This window comes from Tamandua tetradactyla, chromosome 7 (assembly GCF_023851605.1).
Source record: "Tamandua tetradactyla isolate mTamTet1 chromosome 7, mTamTet1.pri, whole genome shotgun sequence".
Classification (NCBI taxonomy): domain Eukaryota; kingdom Metazoa; phylum Chordata; class Mammalia; order Pilosa; family Myrmecophagidae; genus Tamandua; species Tamandua tetradactyla.
Genome location: NC_135333.1, coordinates 109,264,369 through 109,287,919, shown reverse-complemented (window position 1 = coordinate 109,287,919; position 23,551 = coordinate 109,264,369). Strand labels below are relative to the sequence as shown.

General features: G+C 38.0%; 1 protein-coding gene and 1 pseudogene across 1 annotated transcript; both read right to left on the bottom strand.

The window, feature by feature from the left end:
• Window positions 1-6,615: 6,615 nt before the first annotated feature.
• LOC143689939 (peptidyl-prolyl cis-trans isomerase A-like) lies at window positions 6,616-10,035 on the bottom strand (annotated as a pseudogene).
• A 4,214-nt stretch (window positions 10,036-14,249) lies between these two features.
• LOC143689940 (olfactory receptor 8S1-like) lies at window positions 14,250-15,152 on the bottom strand. Its single transcript, XM_077167969.1, has one exon. The coding sequence runs from the start codon at window positions 15,135-15,137 to the stop codon at window positions 14,250-14,252; it is 888 nt and encodes a 295-aa protein (XP_077024084.1). The 5' UTR covers window positions 15,138-15,152.
• Between the last annotated feature and the right edge of the window lie 8,399 nt (window positions 15,153-23,551).

The following is a 23,551-nucleotide window of genomic DNA, read 5'->3' as shown; positions in this document are numbered from 1 at the left end:
GAAGTGATGCTGGAATAAGTTTCCTGAATTAGATACAAAATTTAATTGGGTTTTGTAACATTTTTAATTGATTACAGCATTAATGAAACTGGTCCATGATCTACAGGCCAACAAAGCTGTAACCTTTTTTACTTTTATTTTTTACAACCTTTAGATTTATCTTTTCTACTAGACAGAAACAATTTGTATTTCTATAAAAAAATGAGCAACTTTCCAATATTAGCAAATTAAACTTTAACTTTAGAATCTGAAATTAAATACAATTAAAACAAAGGTATATTTCCCTAGAAAATTATTTAATTCTTGTCCTGGTCTGTTAGGTAATGTAGCAATATAAATGTTATTGAAAATACATTCTGTCCATTCTTTTGTCTGGTTTTCAAGATTTTGGATAATTTTTCTGAGGGATTTTGTGAGAGAAAAATAACACATCTTGTTTTCTGTAACAGTCCAAGTTTGTTGAAAGAGGAGGAACCCATAGTTTGTAGTGGGGAAGAAAGATAGGCCATGAACAGTTCAATACTGTGAGAAAGTAGGATGTTTTTCAGTTTTTCACCTTTATATTTTGAAATAATTTTAAGCTTTTATAAAAATTATAAGAACACTATAAATATCTCCTATATAACCTTCAACTAGAACCTTATAAACAGTTTCTCAATTGTCCCTTGACCTTCATGACTATAATATTTTTGAGTATTATAGGATAGCCATTTGATTCTTGTGATTCTTTGTTTGAAGCTGCATGTACCCCAGAAAGGCACAATCTTAAATTTAATCCATTCCTGTGGATGTGGACTACTTTCCATCAAAAGTAGTATGCTTTGATGAGGCTATTTCAGTTACTGTGTGACCCACCTCATTCAGGATGGGTCTTAATCTTCTTATTGAAGTCCTTTATAAATTGAGTGAAGAAAAAGAGAGTGAGAGGGTGAAAGAGCAAGAAAGCCATGGAAGCAAGAAGCTGAAAGCAATGAAACCTGGAAGAGAAGGGAAAGACCAGCAGGCACTGCCGTGTGCCTTGCTGTGCGGCACAGGAGTCAAGGATCACTAGTAGCTGGTCATTGAGAAGGAAGCATTGTCTTGATAATGCCTTGATTTAGACAATTTTCTCAGCCTCAAAGCTGTAAGCTAATAAGTTTTCATTGTTGTTCTAGTTTGCTAGCTGCAGGAATGCAATATACCAGAAACAGAATGGCTTTCAAAAGAGGGAATTTACTAAGTTGCACTTTTACAGTTCTAAGACCAAGAAATTGTCCCAATTAAAGCAAGTCTATAAAAATGTCCAAATTAAGGCACCAACAAGAGGTTACCTTCACTCAAGAAAGGCCGATGAGGTTCAGGGTTCTCTCTTAACTGGAAAGGCACATGGTGAACATGGCGACATCTGCTGGCATTCTCTGCAGGCTTCTTGTTTCGTGAAGCTCTCCTGGTGGCATATTCCTTCTTCATCTCCAAAGGTCTCTGGCTGCATGGGCTCTCATGGTTCTCATGGCTCTGCCACAGCTCTCCAAAATGTTTTCTCTTTTAAAGAATTCCAGTAAAATAATGAAGACCCACCTGGAATGGTTGGAGTCACATCTCCCTCTAATCAAAGGTTAATACCCACAACTGAGTGAGTCACATCTCTGTGGAGATAATCTAACTAAGTTTCCAAACTACAGTACTGAACAGTGATTAAAAGAAACAGTTGCCTCCACAAGATGGGTCAGGATTAAAACACAGCTTTTATAAAGTACACAATCCTTTCAAACCAGAACAATTGTTAAGCCAACCCACCTCATGTATCTGCTATCAACTGCCTAGGAAACTAAAACATTTCCTCAGTTTGGATGTCTTGTCTGATGTTTCCTCATGACTAGATTCTAATTATGTAAGTTTGGCAAGAATATCACTAAAATTATATTGTGCTCCTCTCATACCATTAGGTGGCAAAGACATTTATTTGTTCTGTTACTGGTGTATTATTCAGGGTTCACCAGAGAAACAGAACTGACAGGATGTATGTATATGTATGAGATTATTTATAATATGAAATTTATTATAAGGAAAATTCTCATGTGGCTGTGGGAATTGGCAAGTCCAAATTCCATAGGACAAGTTAAACTGGAGATTCTGGGAGGAGTGATGTAGTATTTAGTCCATATCTGTAATGGTGGCCAAGAATGAGTAGAGGATGCAGTATGGAGGAGGTATTTCTTATAATCCTTAGTCAGTTGTCACTTTTAAGACCGCCAGCTGATTGGATGAGGCCCACCCAAATAATGGAGGATAATTTCCTTTACTAAAGTCAACAGACTGTAGATGCTAGACCCATCTAGGAAATACCTCCACAGTAGCAACTAGGCTATGTTTGATCAGACAACTGGACATCATGACCTAGTCAAGTTGGCAGCTGAAATTAACCATTACAACCTGTGATGCTGACTTTAATCACTTTCGTAAGGTTGACACTGCAATTTATCCACTGTAAAATTACTCTTTTCCCCTTTAGAAATAGTAGGTATTTTGTACATAATATTCCATTCCTCATAGAATGTTCACCCATTTAATTTAGCACTCATTGATGTTTTTTGCCTAAATTGGTTATTACTGATATGATTGCTAAATGGTGATCTCTACAGTTATTTCCCCCTATTTATTCACATGAGTATTTGTTTCAATGTATTCTCAAGAATTCATATTTTGGTCAATTGGATATAATCTATCATTATGTAAATTTTCCCAGAGTTGGCCAATGGTTGTCATAGAGGTGGCTTATGTGTCCTTCTGACATGTCCATCTTTGGACACTTTGTGATACAAAAAGATGTTCTAGGTTCATATCGTAGCTTACCTGTCCCAGCCCTGGAATAAACCATTTCCCCAGGAAGCCCTTGTTCTTTTTAGTGCAGAATGCTGCATAGAAACCAAAGTTTGGGTCTTCATTGCTGCAGGAGGGTGTCCATTCTTGAGTCTTCTCAAGGGATAGAGCTATGGAATGTGTGTATCTGTCTGTGTATGTACATTCACATACATGTATAGATAGTTATAAAACCATGAACTCTTTTGCCAATACCCCTAATTCTAATTCAACACAACAGAATTCATTCCAACTAACATCTTTGTGCTAGTAGTAGAACTCTGAAATCTTTAGATGTTCTCTCAAGCCATACTAAGTCCAAGGGAAACTCAGGAGGTTGTCTCCCACCTACTCATGTCTACTTAATCCACATTGCCATTTCTGGTCTATGGAACTTGCACCATATTTTTTTGAGGCATTCAAAGGATTTACCATAATCCCGAGCCCCACATTTCTTAGTCTTCAATTACTTTTGTTCTGATATTGACTCAACTATACCTGAGAGAAAAAGATGACATCAGTTTCTATGTGGTCTTGTGTGTGCCCCTCTCAATGGCAGAATGTAAACAGAAATGAAGTAGACAAATGAATTTGGGAAATTTATTCTTCAGGAACAGCTATATTTCTTGTTCTGTCAGTTTAGACAGGCTACCTTTTCTCTTTACTATGAAATGTGAAGGAATTATTTCCACTACACTTTTGTTTTCATCTCTCTGTCTCTCATCTCTGAGCAATTTTTTGCTTTAGCATTATTTTTCTTTTTCAGGACTTTAATATGCATACTACATTTTTTGAAACTATAGTTTCTTTGTGTTTATGGATTGATTTGGAAAATTAAAAACCAAGAGCAATGATTAACTCATGCATTAATCATTGCACAATCTATTAGTGGCACTAAATTTGTGCTGATTATGAAAGTATTCTAAGCATCACATTTAAAATATTTTTTTCCATTCCATCTATTTCTTATACTTATGCTAAGTTTTAGCATTTTTCATGTTTAGCCATTACTTTCATGCATAGTTTAAAGTATTTATTCCTTGTATTCTAATAGTCTTTACTTTTCTTGGTGACTGAGGAAACCATGCTTCTTTGCCATATCACCATGTGTATCCACTTTCTTAGTCATATTATTTGTTTAATGCTGAGTGCTGGACTGAATGATCTCTGGAATTCCTATACATTTATTATTCTCATATTTCTTTTCATGATGTAGCAGATGTTCCTACCTATCCTACATGTACTCTCACCTTTATCACTTCAGAGCACACTTGTGAAGCTTTGAACTTTCAGCCTTGGAGCTTCTTTTACTGAGGTCTTTCTGTTGCTACTGCAGGTGACTTTGCTGCCAGAATCATAGCTACACACTTCTTACCTGTTCTGAATTGGGATGGGATACAGGTGGAAAAGGATGCATTGAATATGTGTTATCTTTAACTATTGAAAGATATGGAGAAGGTAATGAGAAGTATTGTACAGTATTTCCTGTTGTGAAATGACAAGCTTGGGTTAGCAACTATCAACTTAGGGCATGGTGTGAAAGCCAGAAGACCTTTATGAAAGTTTTAAAAAATACCTAATTTCTTGTAGACAAAGGTAGCTCTCCTGAAGATAAGGCCCAGGACTTGAATATGAGAAAAGGAGCTGAATTTTAAAGATGGCTGAAGTTGCAGCTCAGAAAATCTCTTCTGCTAAATTCAGGGTCCTATTAAGAAAGGAGGGGACTGTGAGACTCAGGCTGGGAACATCTGGATGGATGTACTTGAGGACTGTGAATCTCTTGAACCATAAGGGCCTACAGAAATGGCTCACCACCACTTATAGCAGCATTTATTTGCTTGCAGGCCATGCAGAATTTTCACCTGAGGCAGGTGCCTTGTAAGTTCTTACTTGCCCTCTCTCACCAACTCCAAAGGTTGGTGACCAAAAGCTAGAGTCAAGTCTCAGACTGGGGAAGTGCAGCCCTGCTTTGGGAGAAAGGTGATTATTTAGAAAAGCAGCTTCAAGAAATGAATTATATATACCAGTAAGAATTTGGAGAACATGCCTGGGAGTGAATCTTTTCCATTTAGCTTTGTTTTGTTTTTTATTGAGATAGAAAATACATGAGTACAGTGAGGAAAATGCACTCACTTTAAAGGTATACTCAGTGAATTTATACATCTGTATACACTTTGTAACCACAACAAAGTTCAAGAATATGAACATTTTGCAAGCATAAAAGGCCCCTGCCCAAATTTCTTCCCTGTCAATCCATTTTGCTTAGGTAACTACCATCCTGACTTGTCTCATCAATGATCATTTATACTGTCTTGAGCTTTTTATAAATGAAATCAAATACTATTTCATCTGACTTCAGTCATATAATATCTTTGAGATTCATCTGTGTTTTGGTGATAGTTTTTTGGGAGCTGTAAAACATTCCATTGTATGAATATGTTACAATTTTTTTTCTCTAGTTGATGGACATCTGGGTTATTTACAGTTTTTGTTATAATGCATAAAACTTTCACGAATATTTTAGTAATGTTTTTCATGGCTAAGTATTCCCATTGTCTTTAGTATATACATAGGAGTACAATTTTCTGATCTTAAAGAAGATAAATGGAATTGATTTAGCAAAAACTGTTAAAACTTCTCTAAAGAGGTTGAATGAATTTATATTCCCATTAACAATGGATATGAGTCCACTTATTCCACAGCCTCATCAACACTTGAATACTTTCAGTATTTTCAGTTATAGTATTTAGAATTATTCCTTTTGTACAAATTTCAATTACAGGCTAAACTAATGCTCCCTCTTCTTTAGCTTTGCTTGGTGTTCTATAAGATCCTGATACTTGGAGTTGCAGCTATAGGTCCAAGCCTGATGACAAAAATCCAATCATTAGGAGGCAGCATAGCAGATGGATGGAAAGAACCAGAATCATAGATAATTTTTATTGAGCTACTGAATCAACTAGGGAACTGTCTATGTCTTGATCTCTTGTTAAATCAGTGATAAATATTCTTATGGGGTATGTTAATATTAGTCGCATTCCTGTTTCACCTAGTGGATATATCTTCTGTTATTTTAAGGATATTTTATGTCAGCTCAATTATGTTGTTTTGTTCATATAGGATCTAAGTACTTATTGTTAAATTTAATTGATTTTGTTATGGTGAATAGACTGTTTCCTATATATACATATATCTTGTTTGCTTACCAGTAATTGTTGTTATACAGAATAACTACTGAATGTATGAATATATTTAAATTTTCACATGAGTAAACTCTTTTGGAATACTAATAATTCTTCATTTTTAATAAAGTTTTTGTAAACTTTTCCATGTAGGTTTTCTTTTCACTTCTAAACATTTTAGATTCCTCCCTATTAAATTTAAATTTCATTTTTATCCTAGCTATTTGCATTAAGAATTCCACAATTCTGTTAAGTAACATGGGTGATAGTGAATTTTTCTTCATATTATTTACTTTAATTATACTTCTAATCTGACATTTTATGCTGAAGTGTGGATGCAGTTTAAAGTTAAATATTTTTATTCAATAAAGAAAGAATAATTTGAACCTTTGTTTTTATTTTGGTTGTTTAAGTTTTTATTGCATAATCATACACTTAACTCTGCAATCCAGCTAGACTTGGAAGGGGAGGAACCCAAAGAACTGCAGTGAGAGCACGATGATAGGATACTGAGGCAGACTAGGGGAGGTGGAATGCTCTCCTGAGCTACAGAAAGAATGATCTGGTGGTTAAGATGAAACACAAATCAAATTTATTAGATTTTTCCACAGTTGGCAATGGTGAAATTCTTGCTGGCGTTGCCATTCCTGGCCCCAAAGTGCTCCATGGCTTCTGCAATATTCATGCCTTATTTCACCTTGCCAAAGACCACATGCTTGCTGTTCCAGTTGAAAGCTATAATGTACCCCAGAAAAGCCATGCCCTTTAATCCTCATTTGATATTGCTGGGTGGACTCTTTTTGATTATTCCCATGAAGATGTGACCCACAATTGTGGGTGGTAACTTTTTATTAGATGGTTTCCATGAAACTGTGTCTCCACCAGCTCAAGGTGGGGTTGCTTACTGGAGCCCTTTATGAGGGAACCATTTTGGAAAAAACTCAGCACCACAAGAGCCACCAGAACCAACAGAACCAACAGAATGGATGAGCTCCAGGGAAGCCATTGAAGAGAAAGTAGCAGATCTTGCCATGTGCCTTACCAGCTGAAAGAGAAACCCTGAACATCATCAGCCTTCTTGAACCAAGGTTCCTTTCTCTGGATGCCTTAGAGTGGACATTTTCATAACCTTGCTTTAATTTAGACATTTTCATGGCCTTAGAACTGTAAACTTGCAATTTAATAAATTCCCTTTTAAAAACCATTCTGTTTCTGGTATATCACATTCTGGCAGCTCTCGAACTAGAACAGATTTTGGTACCAGGAGTGGAATGCTGCTGTGGTTGCAAATGCCAAAGATGTTGGGATGGATTTTTAAATGGTTAGGGGGAAGATTCTAGAAGAATTGTGTGGAACTTGATAGAGAAGGCCTGGAATGCTTTTAAGAGACTGTTGGTATAAATGTGGACTCTAAAGATACCTCCGATGAGGCTCTAGACAGAAATAAGGCATGTGTTATTGCAAACTGGAAGGAAAGTGATCCTTGTTTTAAAATGGCAGATAACTGGCAAAAATGACTAGTGGTTTCAGCTGGAAGGCAGATTTTAAAAACCATGAACTTGGATTTTTAAAAGAAGAGATTTCTAAATTAAATGTGGAAAGTGCAGCCTGGTTTCTCCTTGCAGCTTATATTGAAACACAACAAGAAAGAGATAAGTTGAGAATTGAACTCTTGGGACAAGGAAACCAGAAATTGACTGGAAAATTCTGGGCTTCCAGAAAGGGAGGCCCCAGAGAATAGAGCCCCACATGAGGATATGACCAAACATGGAAGCAGTCAGCCATTGCAGGACAAGCGATGATTTCAGATGGAGTTATTCAGGAAGGGTTTGTGGAAAGTCCTTTTGTTCGATGGGCATGATCCCAGCCTATTGCATAGGAAACCAACAAAAGTGTTGTGGATTTCGTTTAAATGGAACCACTGCCAGTCTGAACTAAAAGGGAGAGAAAAGGAAAAAGCAGAAGGAAAAATAACTTCAGAGGCAAAACTATGGAAGCTCAGGTCTGAAGTCAAGAAACATTGGCCAGGAGAGTGGATCCACCCAAAAACTTGGAGAGAGTGAGTTCGCCTGGAAGGCAGAGGTGGGCCTTCCACCTCTTTGCAGTGGAAAAGTTGTTTTTCTTCAGGCCTTGAAGATGATGGAACACATTCCTTGGGGATTGGGGAAAGCCTGGCTGTCACCCCATTGTTTTGGAGGGGTTGAGCATGTGCCTCAGAGATGGCAGAGAGCCCAAGGGTGCCCTGATGCTTGGAGAGGGTGGAGCTGAGACAAATGTGGTCTCCCCAGTGTCCCCCAAGTTGCATTAGGAGAGAGGTGGTCTCTGCATAGGCCCTGGGAAAAGGTGGGATTGTTGCTTTCTAAAGCCTTGAAGATAAATGACTCTCAGACCTTGAAGTCTAACTGAGTTTACCCTGCAGGTTTTTGAAACTGCTTGGGTCTGGTGACTCCTGTGTTCCTTCCAATTTCCCCCTGTGGAAATAGGAACATGTACCCTATGACTGTCACTCCTTTGTATGTTGGCAACAAATAACTTGTTCGGAGTTTTACAGGTACAGAGCCAGAGAATAATTTTGCCTTAGGACAGACTATACCTGTAGTAGACTTTGATGAGATTTTGTACTGTTTCTGACTTAGTATTGTATTTTTATTGTTACTGAAATGGTTTAAGGCTTTCTGTTATTGTTATGGGATGAATGTATTTTGAATTTGGAAAGGACATGTCTTTTTTGAGGTCCAAAAGGTGGAATGTGCTGGTTTGAAGCTATTATGTACCCCAGAAAAGCCATGCCCTTTAATCCTCATTCAGTATTGCTGTGCGGAATCTTTTTGGTAGGAGATGTGACCCACCCAATTGTGGGTGGTAACTTTTGATAAGATGGTGTGCCAGCTTGAAAAGATTATGCACCCCAGAAAAATCTGCATGTACTTGATTAGATTATCTCCATGGAGATGTGACACACCCAATTGTGGGCATTAACTTTGATTAGAGGGAGATGTAACTTCACCCATTCCAGGTGGGTCTTGATTAATTTACTGGAATCCTTTAAAAAAGGAAACATTTTGGAAAAGAGCAACAGAGTCATAAGAACCATGAGTGCCAATGCAGCCAAAGACCTTTGGAGATGAAGAAGGAATATGCCCCTTGGGGATCTTCATGAAATAAGAAGCCTTGCAAGAAAGCTGGCAGATGTCTCCATGTTTGGCATGTGCCTTTTCAGTTGAGAGAGAAACCCTGAACGTCATCAGCCTTTCTTGAGTGAAGGTAACCTCCTGTTGGTGCGTTTGGACATTTTCATAGATTTGCTTTAATTTGAACATTTTCACAGCCTTAGAACTGTAAACCTGCAACTTAATAAATTCCCCTTTATAAAAACTGTTCCACTTCTGGTATATTGCATTCTAGCAGCTTGCAAACTAGAACAGATTGCTTCTGTGGAGATGTGTCTCCACCAATTCAAGGTGGGGTTGCTTACTGGAGCCTTTTAAGAGGGAAACATTTTGGAAAAAGCTCAGAGCCATGAGAGCCAACAGAACCAACAGAGCCAACTGAAAGGACAGAGCCCCAGGGAAGCCACTGAAGAGAAAGCTAGCAGATCTCTCCATGTGCCTTTCTATCTGAGAGAAACCCTGAATGTCATTGACCTTCTTGAACCATGGTATCTGTTCCCAGATGCCTTATATTGGACATTTTATTGCCTTGCTTTAATTTGGACATTTTTATGGCCTTAGAACTGTAAACTTGCAACTTAATAAATTCTCCTTTATAAAAGCCATTCCGTTTTGGTATATCGCATCCTAGCAGCTTTCAAACTAGAACACTTGCCATCCAACCACTCAGTCTTAGCAGTGCAGATGAAAAACTGGGTACCATTTCTGTTGGGTTCAGCATTGGCCATGGGCAAGATGCCAGGATGTGTGTGCTTCAGGATGAGGTTCTTATCATCAAACTTCTCCCCATAGATGGACTTTCCACCAGTGCTGTTATGCTGTGTGAAGTCACCACAATGGCACATAAACCCAGGAATAATTTGTGAAAGCAGGGATGCTTACAGCCAAATCCTTTCTCACCAGTGCTCAGAGCATGAAATTTTTCTATTGTCTTTGGAGATTTGTCTGCAAACAGCTCGAAGGAGACGTGGCCCAAGCTCGAATGTTGACGTGAATGTTGAAGAACACTGTGGGGTTGACTGTGACTGCTGGTGGGGGACTGTGGTGGGGGTGGCAGCATCTGCCTGAATCTTTGTTTAAATATTTCAGGTAGAAATGGCTGTTGAATTTTATTTAATACTTTTTTGAGAATCTATCAGTGTGAACATATGATTTTTCTCATTTAATCTATTGATTTGAGGAATTAAGTCAATAATAAGCTTTATTTGTTCATGAAATTATTCTTTCAGCATACATTTGGAACTAATGGATTAGTATTTTAGTTGTAATTGTGGCCTAAATATTCATTAGAAGTTTATAATTTAAAAAATTTTGGATCAGAGTTACTTTAGCTTTGTGAATGCATTAAAAATTTCCCATCTTATCTCTACTTTGGAAAAATGCACATAACATTGAAGTTGGAAAAATTCACCTGAAAACCACCTGTGCCTGTGGTCCTTTCAAGCTATTTCTTTGAAATATTTTGTGATTGTTTCATGTGAAAGAACTCATTTTTCTTCCTGATGAGTTATGTGTTCCTAGAAAATTAAATATAATGTATTTCAAATTTATTGCAATGAATCATAGCATTTTCATGTATTTTCTCCTTTATATCAGTGGTGTGTTATTAATTTCTTTTACCTTTTTTCTTGAATATATTCTACAGAATTATGTCAATATTTATAGTTGTTTTAAAATAACTGTACCCTAGTTTTTTCTCAATTATTTTCTTGTATTTTTGCTTTTCACTTTTTTGTTCTTGTATTTTTTATTTCACTAATTTGTGCTTTTATTCAATTCTTTTATCTTCCTTTTCTTACATTCATTTTTGTTAGCTTTCTAAATCAAAGATTTTAGCACTCAAATACTTTAACATTTTTCTTGTTTATTAGTGAATGCATTTTAGGATATATTTTTTCTGCTACCCTCTGCATTGGCAATATTTTGCTATTTAGTGTGTTGTTGTTTTAGTTTGCTAATGCTGCTAGAATGCAGTATACCAGAAATGGGCTGGCTTTTATAAAGAGAATTTGTTAAGTTACAAACTACAGTTCTAAGGCCCCCAAAATGTCCAAACCAAGGTGTCCAGAGAGATACCTTGGCTCAAGAAAGACCAGTGGTGTCTGGAACGCTCTGTCAGCTGGGAAGGTACATAGCTGGTGTCTGCTGGCCCTTTGGCTTCTGGTTCCAAACAGCTTCCCTGGGGTCATTTTATTTTTGTGTCTCTCAACATCTCTGTCTGTGTTGACTCTGAAGATTTTTCCAAAATTGTTCCCCTTAAAGGACTCTAGTAAATGGATTAAGACCCACCTAGAATGGATGGAGACATATCTCCACATAAACCACCTAATCAAAATTTGGGTGGGTCACATCTTCATGGAAATCACTTAATAAAAAAATCCCACCCACAATTGGGTGGGTCACATCTCCATGGAAATAACCTAGTCAAAAGGGCCTACCTTAAACAATAGGTCTGCCCCTGCACAAGACTTGATTAAGAAAACTAACTTGGCTTTTCTGGGGTACATAATAGTTTCAAACCAGCACATTCCACCTGCTGGACCCCCAAAAGATATGTTATGTCCATATAAAATACATTCATTCCATCTCAATATCACAAAAGCTTAAACCATTTCAGTAACAATACAAATACAATGTCAGGAACTGTACAAAATCCCATCAAAGTCATTTATAGGCATGGTCTATCCTAAGGCAAAATTCTCCTCTGGCTCTGGTCCTGTAAAACAGAAAATTCTAGGCTTCCAGGAAAGAAAACTAAGAACAAGTTGTCTGCTACCAAGATACAGAGAAGGGACAGTCATAGGATAAATGTCCCCATTTCCATAGGGAGAAATTGGAAGGAATACAGGTGTCACTGGACCCAAACAGTTCCGAAAACCAACAGGACAACCTCAATTAGATTTCAAAGTCTGAGGTCACTTATCCTTGGGGCTTGATAGAGCAATAGTACCACCCTCTTTAAGGGCTTACACAGCAATTCTTACACCTTAAACTCTCCAAATGCTGGGGTGAGGGTTACAACCTTAGGAAATTTTGGGGGAAAGTGATAAAATGGTTTCATGTGATGAAACTAATACATTTTTCTTGGTTGCATCCTCTCCAAGCATTGGGACAGCACCCAGGCTCTCTGTCACCTCTGGGGCACACACTCAATCCCCTCAAAACAGTGGGGTGGCAACAAAACTCTCCCCCAAACACCAAGGAATGTCTTCCAGTCTCTCAGACCTGGGGAACATAAACTCTTTCTGAACATTGAGGTGAAAGGCCTGTCCTCTGCCTTCAGGACAAATTCATCCTTTCCATATGGATGGGTGGGTCCACTCTCTTGGTTTGAGATGTCTTGGCTTCAGATCTTAGCTTCCATGGTTCTGTATTTGAAATAATTTTTCCTTCAATTTGTCCTTTTTCTGCACCTTTGGTCCAAACAGGCAATGGTTTCATTTATACAGGTCTCACAAGAAACTTGTCAGTTTTCCATGCAATATACATGGATCACACCTGTGAGATAATAGGACCTTCCATAAATCCTCTCTGGATAACTCCATTTCCAATCCTGGCTTTTTCTGAAATGGCTGACTGGTTCCACATTTGGTTAAATTCTTATGTGGGGCACCATTTTCTTGGGTCTTCCTTTCTGGAAGCCAAGAACCTTCCAAACCATCACTTTCTGGTTTCTTTGTAATCAAGAGTTCAATTCTAAGTTTATCTCTTTCCTGTCACTTTTCACTTTAAGCAGCAAGAAGAAATCCGACCACACCTTCCACATTTAGTTTGGAAATGTCTTCTGCTAAATATTCAAGTTCATCATTTTAAAATTCTGACCTCCATCCAATACCAGCACTTAATTTTGCCAAATTCTCTGCCACTTGAAAACAAGGGTCACCTTCCCTTCAGTTTGCAATAACATAAGCATAATTTCCATCTAAGGGCTCATTGGAAGCATCTTGAGCATCCATATTTTGATCAACAGTCTCTTCAAAGCATTCTAGGACTTTCCTTTAAAGCATATCATAGTTCTTCCAGAATCTTCCCCTTAACCATATAAAAGCTGTTCCAACATGTATGGTATTTGCAAACCAGAGCACTCTACTCTCTGGCACCAAAATCTGCTTTAGTGTGCTAATGCTGCCAGAATGCAATATACCAGAAATGGGTTGGCTTTTATAAAGGGGGTTTATTGTTATATATTTACAGTTCTAAGGCCACAAAAATGTCCAAACTAAGGTATCCAGAGAGATACCTTGACTCAAGAAAGGCCAAGGTATCATCTGGGAAGGCACATGGCTTGTGCATTCTGGTCCTTTGGCTTCTGATTTCAAACAGCTTCCCTGGGGGTGTTTTCTTTCTGCATCTCCAAATGTCTTGGTCTGTGTTGGCTCTGACTTTTTCTAAATATTGTCCCCTCTTAAAGGATTCCAGTAAGCAGATTAAGACTCACCTAGAATGGGCAGAGTCACATCTCCACAGAAATCACCTAGTCAAAAGTCCCACTCTAAACAATAGGTCTGCCCCACAATATTGGAGTAGAAAAAGCACATGGCTTTTCTGGGGTACATAATAGTTTCAAACCAGCACAGTAGTATTCTCATTTGCATTATATTCTACATGTAGTTTTGCTTGTTGACATAGTTCTTTTTTCTTTTTAGCAAAACTTTCTTTAAAAAATTACATGTGGTTGGGACTTCAAAAAATCTAACTTCTGTTTAATAAATTCCTTCCCTTTTTTTTCTGTGACTCCTCACAATTACATTCATTATCTCATAAAATTATCTTCTCCTTATCTTACCTTTTTTTCTTTATTATTTTTTCATGTTATTGATCTACTTTATAGCAGAATGTCTTCATATTCTCTTCCAAGAGCAGAGCATAGATTTTCCCTAATGGGGGCCAAAATCAAGAGCACCTACTTTAATAAGATGATTGTGTAAATAGGCAATCTCTAGAATCTTTCATTCATTTTATTTGATATTCTGTAGTGTGAACAGGTGTGGACAAAAGAGAAAATGCAAAGAAATACAATCTTTGTAGTTCTACCAAATGACTGTGCCTTTTACATTACCTAAAATATCAGATATTTCTCCAGTGTCCTTTTCACAGCTGCCTTTGCCTCCTTGTTTTTTAAGCTGTGGATGAGTGGATTCAGAATGGGTGTGACTACACTATACTGCAAGGACAAGAGCAAATCCATGGAGGAACCTGAAGGGGGCAGGAGATAGCAAAGGAAACCTGAGCCAAAGAATAGGATCACTGCAATGAGGTGGGAGGAGCAGGTGGAGAAGGCCTTGCTTCTCCCTGTTGTGGAGCTGATGTTTAGGATTGTGGAGATAATACGAGAATAGGAGAAGAACATGGGGAGGAAGGTTCCAAGCCCATGCAGTAAGCTGCAGATGAGTAGGATATTGTAATTAATGGATGTATCAGAGCAAGACAGGGGAAAGAGAGCAGATAGCTCACATGTATAATGGTGTATGGTTCGGCTGTCACAGAAGTCCAGGTTAATAGACAGCAGCACAATAATGAATGCATTGAGAGAAGCCAAGGCCCATGAGACCAACACCAGCCTCACACAGAGCTGGTTGCTCATCACCTGTCCACAGAGCAGGGGGTGGCAGATGGCAGCATAGCGGTCATAGGCCATTACTGAAAGCAGACAAGCTTCTGTCCCTGAACTAAAAAAGACAAAGAAAACCTGAGCCAGGCAGCCTTCTACCGAGATGGTTTTCTCTTCAGACAGGAGGTCCTCCAGGAGCTTGGGCAGAGTGACAGAGGAGAAGCAGAGGTCCAAGAATGATAGATTACTCAAGAAGAAGCACATGGGCATGTGGAGGTGGGAATCAGCCCTGATCACCAGCAACAGCATCAGGTTCCCCATCAAGGTCAGGAGGTAAATCACCAGGAAGAGCACAAAGAGCGGGTACTCGATGTGGGGGTCGTCAGACAGCCTCATGAGAATAAACTCGGTGACTAGTTCCTCAGGGCCATTTATAGAGAATATTTCCTTGGACTAAAAAGAAGAGTCAGTTCTTCTATGATTGTTCCTATCTCTTTCTAGGCATCACCTTTTTCTTCTCACACACCGCTCCCTGCTCTGCCTGGACTATTTGCTCAGACATCTCAGAGATGCCCTCACTATATCTCAGTAAGTTTTTTTTTTTTTTTTTTTTTTTTTTTTAAGAGAGAGGGAGGAAGGGAAGGAAAGACAGAGAAGGAAGGAAGAAAGGGAAACATTTTTAAACATTTTCTTGTTTTATTATATTTTGTTTGTTTGTTTGTTTTTTTTTTTTTACATGGGCTGGGGCCGGGAATCGAACCGGGGTCCTCCGGCACGGCAGGCAAGCACTCTTGCCCGCTGAGCCACCGCGGCCCCCCCAGTAAGTTTTTAAAAAATCTTTTCTTGTTAATCACCAATCTTAGGTCACAGAATTCATACTTCAGAGACTCCTATTCCTGTTCCACAAGGATTTACTAGGTAAAGAATATCACTGTCTCACTTTCACATTCATGCTGTTTTTCATTGCACTCTCCTAAAATTTGAAATCTTTGAAATTATTATGTTTTGAAAAAGCTTTATAGCATATATCTGCATCAGTTGATACAAACCTTTTCAACCCCCTTTATTCCCTAATCATTATTCTACTATTCAAAATAACCTAGGGCTTCTCACTTCCTAAAAAGCATGTTAAATTTTAATAGGGCACTTTTGTTTACAGAGTACTTTTAAATCACTATCCTAATTTGTTCCTACATTAATTCTGTGAATTATTTCATCCGGGAAATCTTATCCTCTTTTATCTATGAGAAATCTTATATTCAGGGAAAATTTTTAACGTCACAGTGACAATAAGTAGAAAAATCAGGAAATAAGTTCCAGTTCTTCCCCCTAATTCTCAACCTAGTGTTTGATCTTGTTTCATAGGAGTAAAGACCACTTTTCCAACTCTGGCATACAGAATTCATCATTTGCACTTATCCAATTTTCCAGCCATTTCAGCTGCTTTTGTTATTGGATAGATCTATTTGTTTCTGTGTCTTTGGTCACATCTTCCTTCACTTCAATTGTCCTCCCCCTTTATTCCTCTGATTGAAACTCTTATAGGCCTTCAAACCTCATCTCAAGTCTTGCTGTTTCCTGGACAAGAGGTGTTTAAATTCTGTTCTCAATAAGAAGCCCATCAGCCCAGGCTCAAGTCCATCTTAGACCCAAGTCTAGATTACCTGTGAGCCTGGATAACCAGGGCAAGGTTCCCCTTCGTGTGCCCACAAGACTTTAGCTGAGATTCGGGGACGATGAAGAATAATCAGCTAGAGAAGTTATTTTTGAGTATTCTACATGGAAAAAAATCGTAGAAAAAGTTGAAACCAAACATTTTACCTGGAATATACAAAAGCAAAACAAAATGATAAATTTTTTCCCATTCTTTTCAAGGATTTGGATATTTTCAAGTGTTTCAAAGGATTTGAATGTTTTCAAGCTAACCTGACATTTGCTTCCATTCTTCCATTTTCACTCACAAGAAGGACCTGTTCACAGTGTCCATGGTAGGTTTGGGTCTCACATTAAGAATAGTATAGCCTTCCTGGAGAATATTTTTCTTTTCTCTATCAAGCTTACATTCTGTGTGGATGAAGACAGCAGGTATTTGTATCATGTGATCTTGGATATATCACAAAGAAAGGAGCTGATCCTCCCTCACCATGCTAAATAGCACCTCAAACTGATGACAGATGTTTCTTTAAAGATAAAGAAAAAAGCCCTTCAATTCAATTGTAGATCAACTAAGGAGGAAAATAAATCAAAGCATTCATTCAGCATTTAGAAGGGAAGATATTGACTTCATTTCATAGTGACATGTGAGACCAAGAGGTGAGATTTATATGTGGGTAAGAACAGGAGAAAACTAAGGTGAAAGGAATAGCTGATTTTGGTGAAGGGTAAGATATGTGAAAAGAAGGTTTCAGAAGGTCTTAGAGAGCTTTGTTTACACTGGTTGCTCCAAGCTGTGTTTAGAATGAAGAAATAAGTGAAGGATGTGTGTAAGAGAAAACCTGCAGAAGATGACTTTGGAGATCATATTCCAAAGTCTGAGGACTAAGGGGTGACATGCAGACCCTTGATCATGGGGAAGGATTCTGATCTGGGGAGAAGGTTGTCCACACTGAAAGCAGGAGAGGCAATCAAAGGAAAATGCACCCACTGAAATTATTCTCAGAGGTGTCCTCTGCCATTTGCCCTTGCACTGTTCATGCTGTCTCAGTGCTGACTAGGTCTGAGGATGTTTTAAATAACACAAAAAAATTTCCTGTAGTTCCCTTCACTGAAATTTGGGGCAAGGAGGGGAAAAAGTAGCTCCCAAAGTTCAATCTATGTCTAACATTCTCAGTTCATTTCAGGCCTCAGCTTTCTTCAATCTTTTAGGATCTGAAGCATGAGAGGTTTTATGCCTAGGCTGTATGACATTCCTGTCCCAAATCTTATGCAGAGAGGGAAGGAAACTTTTCTGAGAAACTGTCCCAGGGAGCTGAGATAAATGTGCTATTGGGAGGTAAGAGATACATGAGGGTCCCATCCAGGATGGACATTGTCTCCCATGACAGAATATTTGTCTCCAACTCAGAGAAGATGAATGGTATAAGATCCATCATGAATGTAATTGTTGAAGTAGAAAGGTGGTGTGTGGGGGAGAGGAAATACAGTAAATTAAAACACATACAGAGATACTTTAAGAAGAAAAATACAAGATAATCAGGGAATCAGATATCAGAGAAGGTATTACCATGCTCCTGGCCTTTCCTGGAAGAGGCTACTCCCAAGTATTCTGGCCTTCTCATCATGGGTAGACGTGTCACAGGTAAAGTCTCCCTGTATACAGAAAGGCCACAATAAGAGAAAGACAAGGAAAGTTTCTTTAAAGAGCTTCAAATATTGAATAACTGACATATATTTCACTGAATCTTTGGCAAGTGCTCTCAGGTCCAGTAATCTGACATCTCTTCATTTATTTCCTCTGTAATTTTAGATACTGTGCTGAGAGTATCAAGTAAAAAAAGAGCTCTTCACTGGAAACAATTGGAAGGCTATCTGTACTTAGGCAGCTATGGGCTGGGTCTGGCACCCAGAAGAAGTTGGGCAATGCCCTGTATTCCCTGAAGCCTCAACGTGAAGCTGAGCTCTGGACTCACTAATTGTACAGTGGCCAGTTAAATAGAAAGGTAAATAGAAAGAGACACAGGGGAGTATTTGAAAGGCGTTAATTAGGCAATTATTTAAAACTTAAAAAATAAGTGTCACTATACTGTGGGGCCTTAAAACAGGAAGGCTAAGAATGGATTAAAAATCTATTCTGCTGGAAAAAATGGCATTTTTCTCATGGCTATATGGTGGTAAGAATGCCCTTTGGGAATTCTCAAGGGAGCTAAGCTGTAACCTATTACTGAACTCCAGGTAATTTTTTTCCATGTACATGTAACTTTTTCTTATATTCACAACATAATTAGCCAAAATAATGATAAGGGACAAGATAATGGGATGAGATAATTACGGGGAAAATTATAGAATTTGATCTTCTATATTCTAAGCATAAAAGAATTATTAAAAGGGTATCTAATCTAAAGTCAACCATTTTTATTCCTTATCTGATACAAGGAATTTCATAAACATTTTCATGGAGTTTATTCATATGTAAACACAGAGGACATGGATCCCTTAATTACATGGAAGTCAGGTACGATTCTATAAAACATTGATTTATTCAACATATCTTTAGTGAAAAGCATGTGTTAGGATGGAAAAATTGATGAAGGCTTCAAGTCCAAATAAAACACCTTCCTTCCCATCCTTATCAATCAGCCCCTCTGAGTACAGATAGTCCTTATGTTTGCAACCTCATCCACTGAGAGAAATTAAATTTAGTCTTAAGTGGTTGCTTATTATCTGACTGCATGTTAGCAAATAAATGCCTTAATTACAGGAAGAAAACATTATGCCTTGTAATAAAATGCCACTTAGGATAATGAAAAGGAGGGACTTGAGAGCTTGAAGTGAAAAAGAAGTTTAGTGAAAGTAAGAAGGCTGACAAGATGGAAGATATAAGATGACAATCAGAGATTGAAGCAGGGCTGTTCCAGTTGATTAGGGACACCTTATCAGTACATTGCTGAAATCTGGTTGGGTAACAGTGAATGGAGTCAGAGATTATAGGACATTGAGGTCAGGTTTTGGATGGTTCATCCATATAAGTGCTGAAGTCGCATATTATGATAACAAAAATTGAGGTAAACAGGAAGATTGTAAGCCAATAAAAAAATACAGAACCATTGAGTCAAGAATGGTTTGTGGATATAAACAATAAACAATGAATAACAGGTGATGGTTTTAGTTTTCTGGTTGCTAAATCAAATACCATCTAATGGGTTGACTTAAACTATGGGAATTTATAGGCTCATGGTTTTGGGACTAGGAGAATTCCAAAATCATGGTGTCAGCAAAGCAATGCTTTCTCTCCAATAACTGTGCCATTCTGGGGCTGGCTGCAGGTGATCCTTGGTCCTTGGTTTTTCTGTTACATGGCAATGGACATGGCAGCCTGTCTTGGCTTCTCTGGATTCTGCTGACTTCTGGCTTCTTCCCATGGCTCTCTCTCTATGTGTCTTAATTTCATTCTGCTTATAAAGGACTTACCCTGATTCAGTTGGACCACACCTTAACTGAATAACCTCATCAAAAGAGTTTAGTTACAATGAGTCCACACCCACAGGAATGGACCAAATTTAAGAATGTGTTTTTCTATGTTACATAGTTCTAAGCCACCACAGTGATAAGGGGCATATTTTAGGGATAACCCATAACCCACCAACCCAACAAATCCAACATCAAGAGAAGTCAATTTCCTACATGAACAGATAGAGCATAGCAAAGGCTTTCTCATCCTTTTCCTCCCTATCAACTATGACTGTATTAGGCAGTCTCCCTTCTCAGGGTCATCATACTTGCTACTCGCTCTGCCAAAAATTTTTCCTGGGCAGTGCAATGGTGGCTCAGTGGCAGAATTTTTGCCTGCCATGCTGAAGACCCAGGTTCAGTTCCTGGTGCCTGCCCATGCCAAAAGAAAAAAAAATCCCCATTTTTTTCATCACTTTACCTTTTTAATTATTTTAATCTTTACCTCATTCTGGTCTTTAATCTGTTAAAAAAATCACCCTATTGGTGAGGCTTCCCTGACCACCCTATTTTAACTTGCAATTCCCATTTATAATCTTCCTTCCTTGCCATATTTTTCCCCACACCACGAAGACCATATTTGTATATATGTCTTATTTGAATTATTACCATTTTCCCATTATGGAATGTAAGCATGTAAAGTCTACGAAGGCAGGATTTTCCCCCATTTTTAATATATGTAAGAGCCTGGCACATACAAAGTAATTACTACATATTTGTTGAATAAGGAATGAATGCAAATGAGAATTATCTAACTGTTCTTTAAAATGATCTATTACTTTCATACATTCCTGGGAGAAGAGAAATTCATTTCATGACTGTATTAATCTTAGTCTGTAGTGAGTTGAACAGTGGCCCTCAAAACATGTGTCCATGTCCTAATCCCTGAAATCTGTGAATGTTATATTTTTGGAAAAACTCTCTTTGTAGATGTATTAAGTGAAGAATCTTGAGATGAGAAGATCATTATGGATATTGGGATGGGCCCTAAATCTGATGACATGTCCTTATGAAAGAAAGAGAGAGAAATTTGAGACAGAACAGGAGTAGACACAGACAACAGGGGAGGCAATGTGATGATGGAGCAGAGATTATAGTGATAATGCCCACAAATCAAGAAATGCAGTCTGCCACCAGGAGCTGGAAAAGGGAAAGAATGGATTCTCTCCTAAAACTTCCAAAGGGAGTGATTTTGGACTTCTGGCCTCTAGAACTGGAAGAGAATACATTTCTATTGTTTTAAGTAACTTAGGTTGTGGTGATTTCTTATAGCAGCCACAAGAAATTAATACAAGTTTTTGTACCAGAATTGCTTTTGCCAAAAATGTGGAAGTGACTTTGGAATTGGATAATGGGTAAAGGCTGGAACAATTCTGAGAAGTATGATTAAAAAAGCCTAGATTGTCTTGAAGTGATTGTTGATAGGGATATGGACATGGAAGTTGATTCTGGTGTTCAAAAGGAAATGGAAAGATTGGTAGATAAAGCTTCTATCATGTTAAAGAATGCATATAACATTATGAACATAATATGGGTATAAATATTCATATTCAAGGTGCTGCTTGAAGGGGTCCAAAAGGAAATGAGTCACATTTTATTGGAAACTCGAGGAAAGCTGATCTTTGTTATATCATGGCAGAAAACTTGGCTGAATTGAACACAGTTATGTGGAAAGTAGAACTTGTAAGCAATGCACTTGGATATTTAGCTAAGTAGATTTCCAAGCCAAGTGTTTCTTGGATGCAGCTTGATATCTTCTTGCTGCTTATAGTAGAATATGAGAGGAAAGAGATAAATTAAGAAGGAATCATGAAGCAAAAAGGACTCAATGCTTGATGATTAGGGAAATTCAAAGCCTATCCAGATTGCAAAAGATGTTAATATTAGGAATTTTCCTCTTAGGAAAGCATGGTCTCGAGAGAGAAGGATTGGAATATTACTGGAAAACCTCTTACTGAAGAGGCAAAGCATGTGAATCATGGATCCACTCAACCATCCCAGCAGAAGCCAGGAACAGTGATGGGGTTATTTAGGAAATTACTGGAGGACTATATTGTTAATCAGATGGATCCCATGACATACACAAGGGATCAACAAGATTTTAGATGAATGTTATACCAGCAAAAACACTGCCAGCTTGGACTTGAAAGGAACAGAAGTAGTATGAAATAAAGGCAGTATTATTGTAATACTGGGGATTTTACAGGAAGGAAATGGGCTGATAGAGCTATTGAGCTGCAAACATGTGCTACTTTTCAAGAAAAAGGAAAATGACTCTGGGGGCAGAGTCTTGGGTGCAGATGCAGAAGGCAGAGACTTGGGCACAGGTATAAGACCTTTGGAGCTGCCACAGGCTCAGAAGTTTGTGGATCCATCATAGCCTAGAGGCCTGCACCACTGCTATGGGTGTAGAGGTGTATCCCACAGACCTACAGTGCCATGATAGCAAAAGGACCTAGAGAGCTGCCTCAGCCCAGAGAGCTACTTCTTGAACTACAGAGGATTATTCTCAGGACTTGAAACCTAGTAGAATTTGATCTGCTGGACTTCAAACTAGTTTGAAATCCCTTATTCCCTCTTGTTTCTTACTTTTGGAATGTGGGTGTCTATCTTATGTCTGTCCTACCATTGTATTTTGGGATAAGATAACTTGTCTTCTAGCTTCACATGTGTACATATGGAGAGGAAAATTGCCCCAGATTAGGATCATTTCCAGAGTCTCACTGATACCATATACAATTTAGATGGTGAGATTTGACACTTTTTTTTTCCTCTGATGAGATTTTGGTCTTAGAATTGATGTTGTAAAGGTTTTAGACCTTTGGAGAAGTATGGATGGGATAAAAATATATTTTTCCACCTCAAATGTTTTTAAATTGTGGAAAACTACATTACAAAACGTAAAATTTCCCATTAATGATATTTAGCCCATTTACAATGTTGTGCAACCTACACTACTGTCTATTTCCATAGTATTTTCATATACTGTACACATTAAGAAGTTACTCCTCATCTAGTCATCCTGCCTCTGGCAACAACTAATATGCATTTTTGTATCTTTGGATTTTCCGATTCTGGAAATTTTAAATAAGTGGAATTGTATGACTTGTGGCCCTTTGCTTCTGGTTTCTTTCACTTTGTGTAATGTTTTTAAAGCATCCTTATTAGAGCTGGTTTCAGAACTTCATCCTTAGATGCTTAATCTAATCACTGGAAGGCTTTTAAGAGGATTCAGAAAAGACGGTTTCTCTTCCTGCTTCAGTTGGTAAGTCTTTCCTGTGGAATTCATCCAGACCCTTCATTGGAATCATCAGCTTCACAGACTGCCCTATGGATTTTGACTCTACATTCCCACGGTTATATGAGACAACTTTTATAAATTTCATATCTATGAATATTTCCTGCTGATTCTATTTCTCTAGAGAACTGTAGCTAATACAATAGTAAACTGTAGATTACCATAACTGTAGATGAACTATAGATTACCATAACTTTGTAGTAAATTTTGAAGTCAGGAAGTATGAGTCCTTAGATTTTTTCTCTTACAAAATTGTTTTGGCTTGAGGTTCCTTGAACTACCATATGACTTTTAGAATATACCCTAAAATATACTTTTCAATTTCTACAAAGAAGTCACTTGAATT